At 37.8% G+C, this 21761-nt stretch overlaps 2 protein-coding genes across 3 annotated transcripts in view; one reads left to right on the forward strand and one right to left on the reverse strand.

Moving 5' to 3' along the window:
• gna11a (guanine nucleotide binding protein (G protein), alpha 11a (Gq class)) overlaps positions 1–2558 on the reverse strand; it is a 28113-nt gene extending 25555 nt beyond the window's left edge. Inside the window, exon 1 of one of the 2 annotated variants that reach the window (XM_048183082.1) lies at positions 1603–2558. In XM_048183082.1, the coding sequence (XP_048039039.1) occupies positions 1603–1738 (136 nt within the window). In that variant the 5' untranslated portion in view covers positions 1739–2558. The remainder of the gene's footprint in view (positions 1–1602) is intronic. The other variant, XM_048183081.1, reaches the window with a different exon arrangement.
• Positions 2559–2715: 157 nt separating this feature from the next.
• LOC125263823 (guanine nucleotide-binding protein subunit alpha-11-like) lies at positions 2716–20406 on the forward strand. The gene is made up of 8 exons (XM_048183083.1): positions 2716–3929; positions 8785–8930; positions 10542–10726; positions 10909–11063; positions 11240–11368; positions 13531–13657; positions 19729–19882; positions 20000–20406. Exons 2-8 carry the CDS (start codon positions 8807–8809, stop codon positions 20194–20196), a joined length of 1071 nt encoding a protein of 356 aa, XP_048039040.1. The 5' UTR covers positions 2716–3929; positions 8785–8806; the 3' UTR covers positions 20197–20406.
• The last annotated feature ends 1355 nt before the right edge of the window (positions 20407–21761 follow it).

Here is a 21761-nt window from a genome sequence, read left to right on the forward strand (position 1 = left end):
ACGGAGCAGTGGAGAGTCTACCGAGCTAGAAGCGGAAGGTTAACAGTGTTTGTTGGTCACGCAAGGCTCTCTTCCTCCACCGAGGCGTATCTTATTGCTGTCTTTCCTCTGAGAGTCTGGGCACAAAGGCTGGTTGTGTTGCACGCGGCAGAGCCCGAGCTTTCTAAGGACATGCGTTTTATGAAGCACTTTTATGGGTCAGCCCACACTACACAACAAGGCCCCGTGACCGTGTCTGTTCATCTACGCAATTTGAGGATCCCTTTCTGACCGGACCTGCAGTTTTTAACAGCAACCTAACGCGTGGCTGCCAGATTAACAGTTTTTGCCATTTTTGGGAACAGGATAGGCTTGTAGAACCACAATCTGGTCAGAATAGGTTTCAGTTTCTACGTTGGCGCTGCGTATTCTCATCCGAGCTCAAAGGATCGGTTAAAGAGATGCAATCAGAAAAGATAAAATCTGGACTCTATTTGACTTTAGCAGCAATAAACTGGGATGCAAACACTGTCCTAAATAGATTTTGCAACCCGAGTTTCAAATTAAGCCTCTGATCTAATTATTTTCATAGTTACTGCATCTCTCCCATTCTGAGAACAATGTAAGGACGCGTGTTATGAGACGCTCTAAATATTCAGATACAATCTCTCAGGCTTAAATTGCTGACTATTTAGCTTTGCTTACATCCACAAATGACCTAATGGCTCTGACACCAAAACGAAAGCAAAGAGCAGCCTAATGGTCAGATCACAAGATGAATGTAAACTGACACTCGTGAAACTCAAAGACTCTAAAACACTTACTAATGTTCATTGCTAATAAATTAACGATCTAGACTTTCAGTTTAATGGCTTGTTGGGGTACTTTCACACATGAAATTTCTACTATAAAATTTGGGAACAACTGAAATAGGACTTGAGCTATCAAATAGGAACTTTTCTGATTCTTAGAGGATTCATGTTTGATTCTTATGGTATTTTCCCGATGTAAAAAAAAAAAAAAAAAACCCTATACATCTTATTTTTTCCCCATTTCCAAATATATCAATTTTCTCTACCTAATCAAGTGGGTTTGATCCTTGTAAACCATTAGAACTGGGTTCTTTTTAGGATTTGACAAGTATGTGTTGTGGAACATCCCAAAAACACAGTGCCTATAACACATGAACTATATAAAGTAAAAATCACATGAACAACAAAAGTAATTGAAATATATTTTAAAATATTTTCCCCATGTAACCAAGCAAAAATGTAAAAACATTTACAAACAGAATTCCCTGATATTTCCATGGATCTTAGAACTGGATCTAATTAAGACAAATATCCCATCAGCATTCTATTCAGGACCTTTGACGAGCTACATTTCGTGGAATATCCAACAATCCTAAAAGCACAATGCGACACGTGCATGAATTATATAAAGTGAAATCGTATGTACGTGAATGACATATAAGCAGTGATAGTAACACATTTGCCTTATATTTCAACTTAAACCGCATGTCAGCATCACTATGCATTAGATCCACAAAGCAATACGTCAAACCTCCTCATGCATCTCTTTGCCATAATCGACGGGCACAGCAGCTGTCAGCGATGCACTTACCCAGTAAGAGGAGTTTGAGCTCCCGCCTGGCATCTCGTTTGTCTCTCCGGAGCTGCTTGTCGATCTCGGCGTTGATTCTTTTGGACTCCTTCGCCTCTTCACTCATGCAACAGGCCATCATGGACTCCAGAGTCATCACCACAGCGTTTGGAGATCCCAACCCTGATTTGACACACTGCTACGGTCCGCTTCCCTTTGCAACCGTGTCGAAAGAGGAACAGGATGGATTTGGGGGAATGTTGTTTAAAAATGCAGCATGCAATCCTGGATGCCTTATGATGGTACACGTAAATCGATGAAGCAAAATAGAGCACCACAACCTCAGCCTGCTCATACAAACGGGTCTATCAAACAAGGCCAAAGACTGGATGAGGTTGGAGGCCAGATGTGAATCTAAAGATCTCCCCACTATCAGACCAACCCAAGCCCCGTTTTTAATAATCTGTGATGACTACCAACTAGAGTCCCGGAGGGACAAACTAGCCTGCCACGACATCCGTGCTGTCCTTTGCTGTCTCGCTAAGCTAACCGCCCCAGTGCCCAGAATCACCGCAACACTGTCCATCAGCTATCCGGATCTCTAGCTAACACACGGCGGCGACAGGTGGCAGAAGACAGCCATATGCGCTTTTAAAGACGCCGTGTGCACATACAACACCGACTACAGTCCAAACATTTGATTTTGAGCATACAAAACCCGATAAGTTAATTAGCTAAGCGCACTAACTAGCTTAATTGGGTGGGCTAACCTGCTAGCTAGCCGGAATCTTTATTTACACTCCACGCGCTGATTTCACCGCTCATTTCTTTGCATCCGATTGGGGTTAATGAATATTTAAAGACGAGAAATGGACGAAAAAATGACACAGGTGTGGGCTCCTAAAAAAATCGACGGAGTGAAAAAATTTCCAGATGATCGCACCGTCCAGTCCGGTGTGAGTCGCAGACAAACCTGGAGCTGCGACAGCTGGAAAATGGAGCGTGAGTGACAGGGCGCGGAGCCAATCAGAGGTAGAAACGCGAGAGGGGGCGGGGCCTGGAATAAGGCAAGGTTGGTGGAGGAACGACTGTGGAGCTCGTGGGGCGTGTCTCGCCACAAACCCTGCTATTCGACTGAATGGACAACGCCCATTCCTAGTCAAACATATCTGGTGAAGTCCTATCCTCTGTGTATTTTAATAAAACACCTCTAATATTTCATTTAACATATATATATAAGCATATATACAAATGCGTATTACTCAAAACACTCATAGACTATACACGTGGTGCTTCCGTTTGTTGACGTGACTTGAGATACGTTGTTATCGTCAAACTATGAGAGACTTAACGTGCAGATTTGCAGTTGATTCCAAGCTCTTTATCGACACCATGTGGAAAGTGCATGAAGAAAAAGAGTCAGAAATTATATAATAGGGGCATATTGATAAAATTGCCCATTATGTGGCATTTTTAATTAAACACTTAAGAAATGTAGGCCTATCACTTTAATGAACAGGGTCCAGACAGTTTGTTCTCACTTAGTTATATGTATATAACTATTAAAATATTTATTATAGTTAGAAAAAGCTGCTACTGATCCAGCTGCATGTAGCCTACTATATCAATACTTGACTATCTATTCTGTTGTTGGTAACGAATGTATTTATCAAATATTTGCTTTTAATTAAATTGTTACTAGTAAAATTAATTAGACTAGTTGTCACACATTTTACTCCAGAGAACAGGGAAAGTGAACACAATTTTGACGACCTTTTGTGACAACATGCCCCAACAGCTGTGAAATAGCGACCACTTGTGATCGGATCACCGAAAACGCAGGAAATAGGGCCAATGGGAACCTGCCACAACACAACTTATAATAGACTTTCTGCTACATTTATACAGTAGTACAATAAAACGAACATAAATATTTAACACAGTAAACCATTGTTTGGTCAACACAAAACGTAATTAATAATAGACTGTGAAAAAACAAATGTGACAAACCAGTTCCCTGTGTGACAACTATAGCCCCATTCTCCCCTAGCAAGTAAACATAAAATAAACACAGTGGAAATAGCTACTTTTTGTTAAAAAGACGTGTAATTCACTTTAAATAGTTACTAAACTGGGAGGGATAATGTCCACTGACTCGCCATTGGTTACTCTTCTGCTCTGCAACATACTTGGCATATATTATATGCATTAAAGGCAGACTTTCGGGAAGTACAACTGTCATCTGTGGTGAACGAACGTGCAAGTTCATTTAAGGTGCCACAACAACTGTTTGTTTCAAGGAAGATGGATTTTGTTTCCCATTTACGCCGTCGGTTTTATGAATGAAGGTGAGTGATTATCTGTGTTTTCTCCGTTTTAATTGTTGTTTAATACGGTGATGTATGTCTGACTTTTCTATGATAGCTTCATCTCACGGGGAATTAAAGGTGCAATATGTAAGATTTTTGCAGTAAAGTATCCAAAAACCACTAGGCCAGTGTTATATATTTTGTTCACTTGAGTACTTACAATATTCCAAATGTTATATTCCAAATATTTGTAAATCGTGAGAAAATTGCAATTTTAACCAAGGACACGGGACATGTGAGGAGTCGCCTGTCAGTTGCACCATTTTATTTTGTAGAAACCATGGAAACACCGTAGACAAGGGAACAACTGTTTGGTTACGTTTATAGACAGAAAACTAATTGTTGTTATATAGCTCAACACGTTTAGTCTTATTGTTTAAATCTAATTTTCTTGATTTTTTGCGAGTACCATGCTTTACCATGCCTCAGAGAAAAACACTATTTTGTCAAGTAGCTAACATAGCATAATCAGATGCAGCTTTATTTTTAGTAACAGTAATACAGCATTTCCAGTGATCCAGCATTGGAAGAGTAACGTTATAACATCATTTTCAACACTCTCAAATGTATCTAATACGATAAACGTTACCTCATACTCATGACCGGAAAAGCAGAAGCGGCGCCGGCGACTGTGGCATAATAAAAGTTCCGCTGCTCGCGGCGTGTGTTGCGCAATCACTCCAGCGGCGATGTGAGGTGAAGACCACGTGGCCCAAGATTCTGCACTCAAACTTGGCGTCATCAAGCTATGCCTTTGTTTTGAATAGGCCTCTAGCGACCTCTAGCGGACAGAAATCTTACATATTGCACCTTTAATACAAAACGATCCATTTCGCTCTACAAATGCAAATTCCTACAGACAGACCTCAAAGAACGATACTCATGTTTTTTTTTTCTTTTAGCCATGTTTACCCATGTAGATTTCATCTGCTCTACGTTATAAAACCTGGTAAAACCTTAAAGGTGCCATCGAATGGAAAATTGAATTTACCTTGGCATAGTTGAATAACAAGAGTTCAGTACATGGAAATGACATACAGTGAGTCTCAAACTCCATTGTTTCCTCCTTCTTATATAAATCTCATTTGTTTAAAAGACCTCCGAATAACAGGCGAATCTCAACATAACACCGACCGTTACGTAACAGTCAGGATCATTAATATGTACGCCCCCAATATTTGCATATGCCAGCCCATGTTCAAGGCATCAGACAAGCCAGTATTAACGTCTGGATCTGTGAACAGCTGAATCATCAGACTAGGTAAGCAAGCAAGAACAATAGCGAAAAATGGCAGATGGAGCAATAATAACTGACATGATCCATGATAACATGATATTTTTAGTGATATTTGTAAATTGTCTTTCTAAATGTTTCGTTAGCATGTTGCTAATGTATTGTTAAATGTGGTTAAAGTTACCATTGTTTCTTACTGTATTCACAGAGACAAGAGCCGTCGCTATTTTCATTTTTAAACACTTGCAGTCTGTATAATGCATAAACACATCTTCATTCTTTATAAATCTCTCCAACAGTGTGTAATGTTAGCTTTAGCCTGTTAGCCACGGAGCACTATCAAATTCATTCAGATTCAAATGTAAACATCCAAATAAATACTATACTCACATGATCTGATGTATGCATGCAGCATGCATGACGAACATCTTGTAAAGATCCATTGCGAGGGTTATATTAGCTGTGTGAACTTTGTTTATGCTGTTTAAGGCAAGCGCAAGCTCCGGGGGTGGGGAGCGTGAGGAATTAAAGGGGCCGCAGCCTGAATCGGTGCATTTCTAATTATGCCCCAAAATAGGCAGTTAAAAAAAATTATTTAAAAAAAATCTATGGGGTATTTTGAGTTGAAACTTCACAGACACATTCAGGGGACACCTTAGATTTATATTACATCATGTAAAAAAACTTTTGATGGCACCTTTAAGAAGATTCTCTCAAAATCTAAAACGTGAAAAAGTGAAATTGCTAATATTAATTCCAAGAAAACAAAACAAATTGTTACCTTTTTACTTTGTATTGTAGAGGTTTCATTTATTCACCAACCATGATCGCAAACAATATGGTCAAGCATTGTTTGGATTTATTACAGTTTGTCACAGAGAAGGTTCTCTCGCAGATTTAGTAGCAGAAACCCGCAGACACGGCCTCAAGGAACACAAATCATCAGCGCTTTTTTATTCAGTTTGAGAAGATTAAGTAAAACACTGGGCAGAAAATGTATCCTTTTAAAGGCCCACTGAAGTGCCTTGAAACGCGCAGCATTATTCAATGTGTTGACGTCATTTCCACTGAAACAGGAAGACAGGGCGGGACATATCAAACAGCTCCTCTCCTTTTTAAAAATTGCCCAATAGCGTTTAGTTTATATGACATCTTGTCCAGAGCCGTTGAGCTCGGTAAAGCCGCAGTTTCTTCCTAATCTCTAACCATTTCTCCTCCTAATTTCCTCCGTATCGCTTTAAAATATAGCATTCTGTGCAGAATTAAAATGGGTCCGATACACTTTTTGGTATGCGACTCACTCATATAATCCACTCTGTGCTATCATGTCTCTGGACCGAAGCAGACTGTGTGCACGCTGCAGCAGTTCATTAACGTGAAACTAGAGCTGTCAAAAGTGCCGACTTTGGTACCTAGTCGATACTGAAATTTTAAAAATGTGACTCTTTGAGTGCTGTTGAGCAGATTCGTAAACACCTCTGATTGGCTACTGTGTTCACGGATCAATGATCAATGCTGTAAAAACGCGCTTACACGTGGGAGCATTTGAAAGCAGGCGTCTATCGCGGACCAGTCCTTTCAAAAAGAGAAAACACTGACAACTTTAAAGGGACATTTTACCAAAACAAATTACAAAAGTAATCTCACGAATTGGTTGCTAATACAATAAAAAAGTGTAATCAGAAAAAAAACTGGTTCAAATAGAGGGCGTTTATCTTTTGTATTCCAACTAGTGTTTGAACAAACATCAGATCTCACATGAACGTTGAGTATCACATGCAGCAAACTCTTCTGACACATTGCTTTGGAAGGAAATAACATCAAGATAGGAAAGGTTGTCACGCTAACAAGTTAATCAAATATTCAGAGTGACGGCAAAGGCTTCAAATAAGTCATATCAGGCCTTTTTAACTACACTTTAAGAATCCGGTTTAACCAGACATCCCAAACTGACGTTTTTCTTGGAAAGAACTGGGGGGAGGAAATCAGTGTTTGAGAACTTCTGTGGAACAACACAAAGAAAACAAATGATATTAGAAACCTCAAAAAGGACTTGACTACTTGTTTACTAGAATAAACACTGAGCATATTAGCAAAAACTAAAATGTGTTGATCTGTGAGAACATGGTTTTTCAAACCCCCCAAAACCCTGAGAGATGACAACTTCCTGTCAGCTTTCAGACGGAGCAGTGGAGAGTCTACCGAGCTAGAAGCGGAAGGTTAACAGTGTTTGTTGGTCACGAAAGGCTCTCTTCCTCCACCGAGGCGTATCTTATTGCCGTCTTTCCTCTGAGAGTCTTGTGTTGTATGCGGCAGGGCCCAAGCTTTCTAAGGACATGCGTTTTATGAAGCACTTTTATTGGTCAGCCCACACTACACAACAAGGCCCCGTGACCGTGTCTGTTCATCTAAGCAATTTGATCATTGCGTTGATCACTGTAGCCAATCACAGACATATCTGATGAGCGCGTCAACACAATAACCAATCAGAGGTGTCTACGAAACCACTCAACAGTGCTCAAAGCATCACATTTTTAAAAAAATTCAGTACCGATAGGTACTAAAGTCGGTACTTTTGACAACTCTTCGTGAAATCACACTTCATTTGGCCCAATGGAAAGCATATTTACAGTGTCTGAATCATTCCCTATCCCCTATATACTGCACTATGTGCCATTCACAATGTAGATTCTAGAAAGCATTTGATTGGTCAGAAAATCTGATGAGAAGCTGAAGTGCAGCATGATGTCAGCATATTGGCAAAAGTGAGAGACTGCAAGTTTTAAATGCTTATACCTTCTAAATGCAAATTTTGTACATAGCTTATAAATAACAGTAAGACTAACATATTCATACTAAAAGCCAAAAAACTTTTTTGATCTCATCGAGAAAAGCCCCGTTTGGGGGATTTATCTTCGTGACATCTGGCAACCAGCAAAGATAGTGGAGGCTTGTTACCAATGCAAGATAATGGAAATGAAAAAAAGATTTTTTTTTTCAGGACAAATAATCAGTGTGGCAAATATTGCAAGGATTATTTAAATCAATCGATAGAAACCAAAATCGCTATCACAATTAAAACGCGAATAATCGTGCAGCTCTAGCAAACAGAATGTCTAATTATCAATCATTTAAACAAGTAATTAATATAATTTCCACACAAAAAAAGTCCAGATAGTATTATTTTCTTTTCAACAACGAAAAAGTTTCAGATGAAGCCAATGATTTGCATGTCACCTCACAACACTTAGACTAAATGCTGGTGTGGATAAGCCTAGGAGTGGAGCGGGTCTACATTTGAACTCCTGCTCAAAGTGTTTTGTAATCACTTGGCTCAAACTGCTTTGCATGGTTCTACGTCAGAACGCCAGCTCAGTATTGGCCGACGCTGTTCACATGAGCAGCACAATGCATGCATGTGATGCTGATGCAGGAGCCGGCCAATAGGGACTTTAAGCAGCAGCTGCTGATACAATGGCAACGGCATTCTGTTGCGCATGCGCAAATTTAACTGCTACTTCTTGATGTTCTACTGTAATCTACTGTGAATTTAATACAATACTATGCTTAAAAAATGCTTAATATTATTGTTTTTTGTAGTTATTGTATATCTGCAGGAGAAATGGGGGATTATTACTACTGTGGTTGTAGCAAAATGGACAGCATAGCCAAAAATAAGGAAATCGACTGCATCCTTGCTGAGCAGAGGAAAAGAGAAAATAAACAACCTCTATTGCTTTTATTAGGTGAGATGATTCTATCAGTCCTTCATCAACTTCCACATGATCTCATTCATTTTAAGTCATTATGTGTGTTTATTTTTACTTTTTCACAAAAATATAGATTCCTCCCATTAAGGAAAACTGAGAAATATTATTTTGTCTTTTCTGGTCTCATCTTTAAAAGTGAAGGTAAACTTAGGGCATTAGATATTTGCCATTTTGTGTTTGTTACTTCATATTTTGGGATACATTTATGACATGTGATCATCTAAGAGCTGATTAGACCTGTGACTCTAAAATCTAAATTTGCTTTTCTCATCCCAAAGTAGAATTAGAGTATGTTCAGACTGTAGGCAGATCAGTTTTTTTTTCCTCAAATCAGATTTTTCTTTTCAGGCAGACTGTCCGCACTATTAATTGCAAGTAATCAAATAAGATTTGTGTGTCCAGACATTACCAACCTAACTGCATGGGTTGCTTTAGTAACAACTTATACGTACTTGTACACAGCAAAATCCCCAGAGTTAAATCAACTCTGCTCAGAATACACATGGTCCCTCTCTAAATAGTGTTAAAGTAACACTGAAGCAGAGTTAAAGTTAATGAGATAAGCAATTAATAAGGCTGTGACTTAAGTCACTTGTAGTTCTTGTGTTTTTTCTTATTTCTTCAGTGATTCTGCTTGTTAACAGCAGGTGTTCATCACTAATGCACAATCATTACTTAATTAATTGCTTAATTATCTCATTAAATTTAACTCTGCTTCAGTGTTACTTTAACACTATTCAGAGAGGGACCACATGTACTCTGAGCAGGGTTGATTTAACTCTGGGGATTTTGCTGTGTATGTGACGAGGCTTTCAAAACATATGCTAGAAAAATGGAGGTGCACCATCTTGTTCTCCAAATAAGTGCTTAAGTGCACTGTGAGTTGCGGTTGCAGAACTCCTCTGTCGCACAGGAAAATGCCAAAATCTTTGGACGTACTATTTGAACACCGTCAGTTTTGATGTTATTGTTAGGTGTTGCATTAAGAGTGACGCAAAAGACAGTTTGAAATCCGATTTGCGCAGCCAGAGCATCCAGACTGAGAGGCATCTGTAAAATTGCTGTCCAGACTTTCAAAAACCCATCTGGATAAAATCTGGAAATTGAAAAAAAAAATTTGATTTTTTCTGGCAGTCCTGAACATGTCTTCTAAAAATGGTGTGGAGATATGTTCAGTATAGGTTAGATAGTAACAGGCAGTACAGTGAAAACTTACTTAAAGCAGACAGGTTGATCTGCTTTATCAATGCAGAAATGTTTTCTGAAAACACCTGCAATTGCTGAAAAAGAAGTTGTTTAATCAGATCTTCAGTTGAATATCTTCAGTTACAAATCAACGTTCCTAAAATGTTGAATTTTAAATCAAAATTAAGTTGAAAGAATGTTTGAGGAACATTATACCTTTAAAAAACGTTCCTGGACATTTTTTACATTCCCAGAACCAACACTGAATATTTAGAGAATGTTCTTATAACAAAAGTCTGTTAGCTGGGATACCGCACCGAAATTCAGGTCCTGATTAGTTTCAGTTTTCCTGTTCTCAGGTTTTCTATGCTGAGGCACATGTTTTTTTTTGCTTTGATTTAGGCACAAAAGAAAGTGGAAAAACAACGTTTATGAAGCAGATGAGGATTTTTCATGGAAATGGCTTCTCAGAAGACGAGAGGCGCAGCTACACTAAACTGGTTTTCCAGAATATCTTCCAAGCAATGAGTGCAATAACAGAAGCCATGAGCACGCTAAAGATTCCCTACTCCAACCCACAGAACGAGGTGATCAAGACACCAAGAGTGTTTCTGTAGAGCCCGGAGATTAATCAGGGCCAATCCTGATTGGCAAAAAATAAAATACATTTAAAATAATTATTCTTTTTATCATGAATAAATATACAATATATTAAAATAGTAACAAAAAATGGCAGTCTCTTGAGTCATTAGTTCTGTGATATCTGTAGATTTATGCCCAGTGGTTCCAGGATCAGGACATACATCAGATAACTCAGCTGCAGAGAAGTTATGTAGAGGCTATTCGTCACCTATGGGAAGACCAAGGCTTTAAAATCTGCTACAAACGATGCAGAGAGTATCAGCTACTGGACTCCACTGGGTAGTAAGTGTGTTCAAGACAATTCCTGTCAACCCCTTTTACTGACTTCCTGCATCTTTATCTTCTCCTTTCCTGATGATTCATAACCATTTCAAAATCACATTCTAGGATTTTTAGTCAAAGTGATATTTGCTATTGCATTATTTTTATTAATAGTAATAACAAATATGTTTCCAAAGCTTTATTTATAACTTGGACCGCATCGCAGCTGAAGACTACACCCCTACAACTCAAGATATTCTACGTGTCCGATCTCCCACTAACGGCATTACAGAGCAGTGCATTAGTAGGGGGAGGTTAACTATGAGGTACGGCAATGGAAGTTTATGCTGGCATTTAAAAGGACAATGCACCCAAACACTGTAATTATTCTGTCGTCATTTACAAAGTGAGCCACTATCTGATTCAGAAGAAGACATCAGACACGCTTATCTGTATAAGGACAGGTAGATAGACTTCATAAACTGAATAAATAATAAATTGCAATCGTGTTCAGCATTCTGCAGCAAATATTTTTCAGATTCTCGACTATTTTAAGTCATAAATTGAGCAGGATATATTCAAATTTGGTGTGTGGCTTTGCCAAGCATGTATTATGATACTAAAGTCCAAAGTATACTTCACTTTTTATGTGTATGCAAGGGTCAGCGTACAGTGTGCATGATGCTAATTTTGTCATTAGAAGAGAACATGCATACTGTAAGTGCACCACCAGATGTTTGTAGTATGGATATTTTTCTTACAAAAAAAAACATTGCTTTGCTTCAGAAGGCATTTATTAGCCCCTTGGAGCCATATGGATTACATTTATGATGGATGCAGTTTTTTGGGGCTTCAAAATCATGAGTGCCATTCACTACCATTATAAAGCTTAGAAGAGTCAGGATATTTTATAATATAACTCCGATTGTGTTCATCTAAAAGAAGAAAGTCATATACACCTATGGCCTGAGGGTGAGTAAATCATGGGGAAATTTTCATTTTTTGGTGCACTAAGATATCGCTGTGTCCCAATTCAGGGGCTTCGTCCTCCGGAGGTTACATTTAAAGGCTGCATACGTCATCGGGGCGGTCTCATTTAAGACAAGTAACCATTAGATTGCAAAGTAAGAAAGAAATGACAGTATTTTACACCTCACAATGAATAACAGTAAATTTTATTATGGTTAGTTTTCTTAAATGAGACCGACTCGATGACGTACGCAGCCTTCAAATGCGACCTCTGGAGGACGCAGCCCCTGAATGGACCCTTCGCTAAGCCCCGCCCTCCTTAGTTACTGTTGCTACGCCTGTCAAGCTTTCGCGTCTGGCAAGTCATTTACAGTATGTATGCACCGGTGTCAGACATTTTCAAGGAGATAATTAGTCATTTTTGGCGAATAGGTGAAATATCTGAGAGAGCAAGACAAAAAGGACTGCAGTATGCATTCAAGGGATATATCCACGACATAATATGCAACTGATTAGAAAATAATTTGATCAAAATTGAAGCTAAAGCTCCCAGCGCGAGCAGCAGCGCCTCATACGCTGACCATTCAAATAGAAAACACACAATTTATTGAGGAAAAGCTTTGTTCATACACAGCAGGTTAAGTGAAATTTGTGAAAATAACCCAATAATTATAAATCAAACAGCTTATCCATAAGTCTTATGAAATAAACACAAGACGTTAGCCTGACCGCTTTGCAATGATTCTCCCGCTTATATTTTTAGCAGGCCAGGCTAACATAACTCCGTCTTGCCTTTTAATGATTTTCATTTCACGTTCAAATATATGCATTATGAAGAAAGAACCGTCATTATTTCCAAGCAATGATGTGCTGAGTTAGCTAGCTAGCTAACCTACCCGTCAGATTGTCCTACCTGGGCTTACTGCATATGCATACATCAATATTACATCATTGTTGTCATGATAAATAACGCAAAATTACTGTATATGCATTATTGTAAGGGTAAGTTAGTGTTGGGGTATGTGTAGATGTTAATAAAACCTTTAGGATACCGGGTATCAGGTTAACATAATCCATTAGCACAAAGCTTCACCATGTTCCCTCGCTCGAAAGCTTGACAGACCTCCCGCACCTAGTAATGGTTGCTAAACCACGATTGGCCTGTGGTGGTTTTCGGGCGTGGCTTAGCGAAGGGTCAATTGGGACACAGCATATGTGTGCCTATCAATCAACATTAGAGCGCCACCCTCAGGTTGAATAACGCAAGGACATTAGACCACTGCCAAAAGTGTGTCTGCATATGTTCAGAGATTAGCTTACAAAATGTTTCTCACAAACTAGTGCTAAGAACCACCTAAATTTATAGCCAGGAGCTGCTACTGGAAGACATTATGAAATGTGACAGAAAGGAAGGAAAAGTTTTTAGGGACAAATCCGGGCCTAGTATGAACCACAACAGATAATATAGAAAAGTGGATGAGATTACTAAACTTGATTTCTGGTCTTTCTGTATTTTCAGGATTGTAAATATCGGTGGTCAGAGGGGACAGAGAAGGAAGTGGATCCATTGCTTTCAGAATGTGACATCACTCATATTTTTAGCTTCCCTCAGCGAGTACGACCAACTTCTGGAGAATAACAAGAAAGTATGTTTTTGCCTCTTCTTCCCCAAAGAAATCCAGGCTCTCAGTAGTTTACATTATGCACAGTTTAGCATTATGCGATTAATTTACAACAAAACAAAACCTCCAAATTTTTATTTTTTATTTTTCTCTTGAATTACATAGTGAAATTGGACAAGCTCAGTGCTGATTCATTTTATGCTAATTCTTTTTTTGTGAATTGGAATGTATGCAAAGGATTGTGGGTGTTTGGAGGATGTGATGGATACACTTGATGCATCCTTCAAAACAGGCCAAATTAAGGATGCAAAACGAAGGCTGCCTTCAAAGGATCCTTTAAAATTGAGACAACCTTTGACGGAGCTTGATGCCTGTGGCAGCCAAGAAATTCAGCCGTACTAAGACACAGCCTTCCAATTGAGATTAAACAAGCGTATATTTCAAGTCGGTCCAGCCAATGTGCATGTGCAGTCCTAAGTGTGCGTCTCAGGACACTGGTTGTTTCTGTGGCCTCCGGAGCTTCTAACATCGGTTGCACTTTCTCCCATTGATAGTAATATGAGTGTACATTCTTGGTTTAAATTTTTAGCCTTGCCTTCTATGTGGCCAAAAGGAAAGAGAACCTGACTGAAAAGCAACCAATTAGTTTGTTTGTTTGTTTGTTTTTTTACACTTTTTGGCAAATTTGACCATTGGGGTAAACTTTTAACTATAAAGTACCCATATGACCAACTACATATCCCACAATGTTGTGTGCTCAGCTGGCATCTTTTTTCATCTGACCAAAGGTTAAGACCATAATTCATGAGATGGCGTATATGTAATAAGTTGGCAATCCTGCTATTTTTAAAAAATTGGTATATAGCAATCAGTAATCTAGTATTCCATTCTAAACATTCTGAATTCTGAATAACATACTAGCATACTATAGAGTGCAACAGTCAGGTCCTGAAAGTAAAAACTCTTGAAAGACATACATACTGTGAGGTTGTTAATCCGTGATATCTGCTTCTGCTGAATCTGTCAGGCCACGTTATTTCAGCTTATTTTTAAAATCATTTTAAACGGTGGAATTCCTGGTGAAAAACTACATTACCCATGATGCTGTACAGAAAATTACACCAATCAGAAACAACATGATCCTAAACAGATCTTTAGCTCCGCTCACTCCCATGAAGAGCTGGAACCTGATTCCAAAAAAGTTGGGACACTGTACAAACTGTGAATAAAAACAGAATGCAATGATGTGGAAGTTTCAAATTTTAATATTTTATTCAGAATACAACATAGATGACATATCAATATCATTTTAAGGGAAAAATAAGTTGATTTTAAATTTCATGGCATCAACACATCTCAAAAAAGTTGGGACAAGGCCATGTTTACCACTGTGTGGCATCCCCTCTTCTTTTTATAACAGTCTGCAAACGTCTGGGGACTGAGGAGACAAGTTGCTCAAGTTTATGAATAGGAATGTTGTCCCATTCTTGTCTAATACAGGCTTCTAGTTGCTCAACTGTCTTAGGCCTTCTTTGTCGCATCTTCCTCTTTATGATGCGCCAAATGTTTTCTATGGGTGAAAGATCTGGACTGCAGGCTGGCCATTTCAGTACCCGGATCCTTCTTCTACGCAGGCATGATGTTGTAATTGATGCAGTATGTGGTCTGGCATTGTCATGTTGGAAAATGCAAGGTCTTCCCTGAAAGAGACGACATCTGGATGGGAGCATATGTTGTTCTAGAACTTAGGATATACCTTTCAGCATTGATGGTGCCTTTCCAGATGTGTAAGCACTTTCACATATATAGGCACAGTGCGGTTAACCTGAATGTCGATTTTGAGTGTATGCACATATATAGGCACATCTTTATATATATATATATATATATATATATATATATATATATATATATATATATATATATATATATGTATATATATATAGGCACATCTTATATATATATATATATATATATATATATATATATATATATATATATATATATATATTAGGGATGGGCAATATATCGCATGCGATTCTCACGCGCATTTCGTCAGTAAAGCCGGTTCGCTGATTACCGCTAAATCGCCATCACCTGCTTTCAAATGGAGCGCCATTTAACAGACAGAGCCGTAGTTCACTGATAAGCCACGCAATATCACGTTCATATCGCAGATGAATCGCCTTCGATAATGAACGCGATATTTGCGTGGCTTATCAGTGAACTACGGCTCTGTCTGTTAAATGGCGCTCCATTTGAAAGCAGGTGATGGCGATTTAGCGGTAATCAGGGAACCGGCTTTACTGACGAAATGCGCGTGAGAATCGCATGCAATATATTGCCCATCCCTATATATATATACACTAGGGGTGACCCTGAATAGTCGACGATTCGAATATTCGATAGGAGGAGCCTGATTCGACTACCAATCTCACAGTCGAATCTTCGCAGAGGTGTTATGAGAAGAGATATGGGGGTGCTCAATATCTGATTGATTTTACATAGACATACCGGTTCTTCAGGTTAATATACAGCCTATTATATTAATACCATAAATAAAAATGTGAAAAGAAAGAAGCTTTTAATAAATATTTTTAATGTGCGTGAATAAATCCAACCACCCATGTGACCGATTAAAGTTTCACTTCCATGATCCGTGACCGGCAGAGGAGCATCTTTGCGGCAGGGATTAAATCTTTAACAATGTCTTGGATAAAGTGTACAATTGGATGCACTTTGAAATGGTAAAAGATGATCCAAAAAACGTATGATGCAAGTTATGCCAACAGCTCATGTCCTAGGACTCAATAACGACAAACACGGCGGCGCGCCTCCTCCGGCCAACGAGCTGACTATAGCGCGCTATTTAAAAAGACTCAAACGGACACAGGCAGATCGCGTGAAAGACTGGATTTTTCTCTCTCAATCAGGTAGGGTAGCTACAAATGATTTCAAACTATTTTAGACTGATGTAATTTGATGTTTGAATGTTTAGCTAAAAAGACTGCCAATCCAGTTCAGCGTTTATTGTCTCTGCAGTTAAAAGACAATTCTGGCTATAGCCTACTTTCGTTATTTTAATAATTTCTTTAATTTTAATTTATTTATTGATCACTCTGGGTTATCTAATTTAATTATTTGTGGCTTGTGTTTTGAATATATGTTCCCCTGCACTTCAGGCATTTTGCAGTTTGACTCGATCATATTTCTGTTCTAATTAAATTCTGTAAATTAATGTTTGATAAAAAAATATATATAATTTTTTTTATTAAATGAATTACATTTTTTTGCTTAAAGCTGCTTGCACAGACAGTTTAGCCGATGTAATTTGATTTGCCGACATATGAAATGTATATCTGCAGTGTGGCTTTTCTGCAGTTATTTTTATATATATATTTAAGGTTTATTGATCCAAAATGTTTTTATTCATTTTCTTCTATATCTTTGAGAGTGTTCTGTACATGTGTGGCTGTGAATGTTTATCCACATTGCCTTTCATTTGTTTAAAAAAGATAAAATCATTGTCAGTTTCGTCTATCACTTGACAGGCAGTTTGGTCGGTTTATTAGAAAGACGTTTCTCTGTGCTGTGTGTGAAAGAAAATAAAAGTTGTCTTAAGCCGCGCCCGCGGGTAGGCTATAGGCCTTAGGTCTACTTCATTTTCCGTGTCCCGCTCCATCTTGTGCACAGTTCAGCGCGCGGCCCTTTCAAAGTCCGTGCGCACTCTCTAGTGGACTGCTGTTTTTCAAGCTCAAATCACATCCCCCCCAACCCCAACATATATGATTCTACTATCAGTCGAATATAGGCAATCTGATTCGACTATGTAAATCCGTAGTCGAGGACACCCCTAATATACACACTGCCCAAGTTGCTCAAGTTTAGGAATACGAATGTTGTCCCATTCTTGTCTAATACAGGCTTCTAGTTGCTCAACTGTCTTAGGTCTTCTTTGTCGCATCTTCCGCTTTATGATGCGCCAAATGTTCTCTATAGGTTAAAGATCTGGACTGCAGGCAGGCCAATTCAGCACCCGGACTCTTCTACACTGTAAAAAATATCCCGTTGTTTCTACGGAAAAATACCGGCAGCTGGTTACCAGAACAATACTGTAAAAATGACATCAAACCGTAAACATACTTACGGAGTTACATGTGAATTTTACATTTTAAATATGTATATTTAACATTGGATTTCAGTAATATTAACATCATTGTTACACACTGTAAAAAAAAAATCCCAGTAAAATTTACGGTAAAATAACGTATTTCATTAACTGATATAATGTTAATTTACCAACCTAATGAAGTACTAATATCTGTTTTGTACCTTTATAATACACTGACAGTCACCAAACACAGTGGTGATAAGAGTCACATGATGAATCAAAGTTCATCACAAGCAGCTTTTCCACAAGCTGAGGAGGACAATATAATATATAGAAGGTGCACACAGTGTCATTCACACACACACTAAACACCATCATGGTAACATGCATGAAATTTTAAAAATGCAATAAACATTAATTTAACAACATTAGATGTAACATAAAACCCTAATGTACATAACTGATTAGAAAAAAATGAGAAAAACTAAGAAGAAACAGAGTTATTTCAACGAAAATATATCAAATGTGAAGTGTCACACAGGGAATTGTGGGAATGTCAATTTACGGTTTTTCACTGTAAATTTTACAATGAATTGTTATTTTTCACTTCCAAAAACTGTGAATTTAACGGTATTTTACCGTAAAATTACATTAAATGTACCGTTAGATCTATTACAGTTATTCACCGTATATAGTACAGAAACTTTCTGTAAACCAATTGACAGTTTTTCACCGCAGCATTTTTACAGTCTTTTACTGTTAAAATCACGGTCATTTTTTACAGTGTACGACAAAGCCATGCTGTTGTAATAGCTGCAGTATGTGGTTTTGCATTGCCCTGCTGAAATACACAAGGCCTTCCCTGAAATAGACGTTATCTGGAGGGTAGCATATGTAGCTCTAAAACCTTTATATACCTTTCAGCATTTATAGTGTCTTCCAAAACATGCAAGCTGCCCATACCATATGCACTTATGCACCCCCATACCATTCAGAGATGCTGGCTTTTGAACTGAACGCTGATAACACGCTGGAAGGTCTCTTTAGCCCGGAGTGATGCCTGCCTGCTATGGAGTGAAATTTGATGCCTGCTATAGGTCTCAAAAATACGTCAAAGACGACCACAAACTCTTCAGCAGCTGGATACCAGGCAGGAATGGGACCAAAACTCCAGAAACTCATAACCTCGATGCCCAGACATCTTCAAACTGTTTTGAAAAGAAGAGGAGATGCTACACCATGGTAAAAATGCCCCCGTCCCAACTGAGAACTGTAGCAAGCATCAAATTTGACATGAGCTCATTTAGTGGATAAATATTTAAAATTTCTCAGTTTAAACATCTGTTATGTTATCTATGTTCTATTGTGAATAAAATATTGGATCATGTGATTTGAAAGTCTTTTAGTTTTTTTATTTTATTCAAATTTAAAAAACATCCCAACATTTCCGGAATTCGGGTTGGTTGTGTGTGTGTGTGTGTGTGTGTGTGTGTGTGTGTGTATATATATATATATATATATATATATATATATATATATATATATATATATATATATATATAACATATGCATATTTTGTAATAAACTTAAAATATGTTGTTTTTATACATATAATCAACATTTGTAAATGAGTAGTTTTATATTTCTCCATTTTATTTCAATTATGTTGTTTGCAATGCTTCATGGGATTGAAGTTCTTTCCTTCACTAAAACCGTTTAGTACAGTCTTGTACCTTTGTATTTTTGTCAAATTTTTTTTTTCTTCAAATCAAAGATTGTAGTGTTGTGATTCACCTCATTGCTGATTGGCTTGGTTCATAGCTTATAACTCTTTAACAAAGACTATTTTACAATCCGCTGAAAAAGTGGGCAGGCACTCTGTATTACACTGCATTACATCATGTCAGTTTGTTCTCATATGTCTCCTGTCCTTCCTATGTAATAAATCTGTTAATCTTTGTACTCTTCCTCTCTTTGGCTACAGAACCGTATGGAAGAGAGCTTGTCACTGTTCTACACAACCATACACTCACCGTTGTTTGCTAAATCCTCCGTCATCCTGTTCCTGAACAAAATAGACATCTTGGCCGAGAAGATTCAGTTCTCGGATTTAAAAACATACTTTCCTGGATTTAAAGGTAGATTGGTGCACATTCAATTAAAGAGAAAGGCAGCATTATCTTTGTTATCTATTTCCTTGTCATACCTGATTCATTCTTCATTTTGCTTCTTTTGTGTGTTGGCGCCACCTTCAGGCAAATGTCAGGATGTTCAAGATGCCATGCAGTTCATTGAAGAGTTATATAAACAGAAAGCAGGTAGCAGTGAGAACTCCAAAAACATTTACTCTCACTTCATCTGTGCCATGGAGATCATTAACCCCCAGATACTCTTCTTGGATGTTGAACACACTGTTCTGTCACAAGTTTTAAAGAAGTGTAAAATGTTATAGTGAGCCCAGAAATGCACCTTTAGTTAGCATTAGACTGTACTGTTCTCATTGCCAATCCATCTGCATTCAAAGATTACTATTCTATAAAACAGCTTTTGCTGGATCAACATGTTTTAACATTATTGGTGACAGGGCATGCTTAAAAGAAATGTAATTAGGGGTTTCAATACACTTATCTTGTTAAAAAATAAAAAGATTTACATGCTCACACTTTTGGGATTCATTTGGGATTCATTTGCATAAGCAGATCTGATGTTTATCTATAACCTCATATATGGAGTAATTCTTATTCAGTTATTCAACATACTGTAAATTAAATAGTCATGCGACAATTCTGAATTTAACTAACATCAATAAGGCAGGGGTGTGTTCTCACTTCTCATTTTAATTCATGTATAACTGTTAAAAATAATTCTATTGTAGCCAGTAACTAAAAGTTACTAATACTGATCCTGTAGTTGGTACTTGCTAGTACCTATTTCAGCAGTTGACTAGTAGGATATCTCTTCTGTGGTTGGTAACGAATTCACTTATCAATTATTTGCTTTTAAATTCTATATTGCAATACTGTTACTGCTAACTACTGAATATTTCTCAAGGGAAAGTTTATTTTTGAAAATCAGTTTTGAAAATCTATATAGGCACATGTCTTAAAGTCTTGACTACAAAGAAAAAAACCCTTTTCATTTCCACCATTATTGCCCAGGAAAAACATGATACAGTTCATTGCACACAATGTTTCAGACTTTAGTGACAACATGCCCCAATAGCGGTGCTGTAAAAAAAAGTGACCACTTGTGATCGGATCACCGAAAACGCAGGAAACAGGGACAATGAGAACCTGCCACAACACAGCTTATAATCGACTTTCTGCTACATTTATACAGTATAAATCATTTAAACTACAGTAAACCATTGTTTTGGTCAAAAGAACCTGTAATTAATAAATTGTGTCAAACAAATGTGACAACCAGTCCCATAGCTTATTAGACTCCCTGTGTGAGAACTAGCCCTGTTCTCCCTTGCAAGTAACGTAATAAATCAACATAAACAGATAATAAACACTATGGAAATAGCTAATTTTAGTTAAAAAGGATAGTTCACCCAAAAATGAAAATTTCGTCATTACTTACCCTTAAATGGTTGTATGAGATTCTTTCTTCTGTTGAACACAAAAGAAGATATTTTAAAGGGTTAAAGATATTTTAAAGATATTTTTGTTGAAATCCGATGGCTCCGTGAGGCCTGCATAGGGAGCAATGACATTTCCTCTCTCAAGATCCATTAATGTACTAAAAACATATTTAAATGAGTTCATGTAAGTACAGTGGTACAATATTAATATTATAAAGTGACGAGAATATTTTTGGTGTGCCAAAAAACAAAATAACGACTTATATAGTGATGGTCGATTTCAAAACTGCTTCAGGAAGATTCAGAGCACAATGAATCAGCGTATCGAATCATGATTCGGATCGCGTGTCAAACCGCCAAACTGCTAAAATCATGTGACTTTGGCGCTCCGAACAGCAGATTCAACACACTGGTTCATTTGTGCTCCGAAG

Source organism: Megalobrama amblycephala, linkage group LG2, assembly GCF_018812025.1.
Source record: "Megalobrama amblycephala isolate DHTTF-2021 linkage group LG2, ASM1881202v1, whole genome shotgun sequence".
In the NCBI taxonomy this organism is placed as follows: Eukaryota; Metazoa; Chordata; class Actinopteri; order Cypriniformes; family Xenocyprididae; genus Megalobrama; species Megalobrama amblycephala.

Coding starts and splice junctions, on each gene's coding strand:
- LOC125263823 (XM_048183083.1), top strand. CDS start 8,807: ATGGGGGATTATTACTACTGTGGTTGTAGCAAAATGGACAGCATAGCC. Junction 10,727..10,908: donor ACTCCAACCCACAGAACGAG/GTGATCAAGACA, acceptor TGATATCTGTAG/ATTTATGCCCAGTGGTTCCA. Junction 11,369..13,530: donor AGGGGGAGGTTAACTATGAG/GTACGGCAATGG, acceptor CTGTATTTTCAG/GATTGTAAATATCGGTGGTC.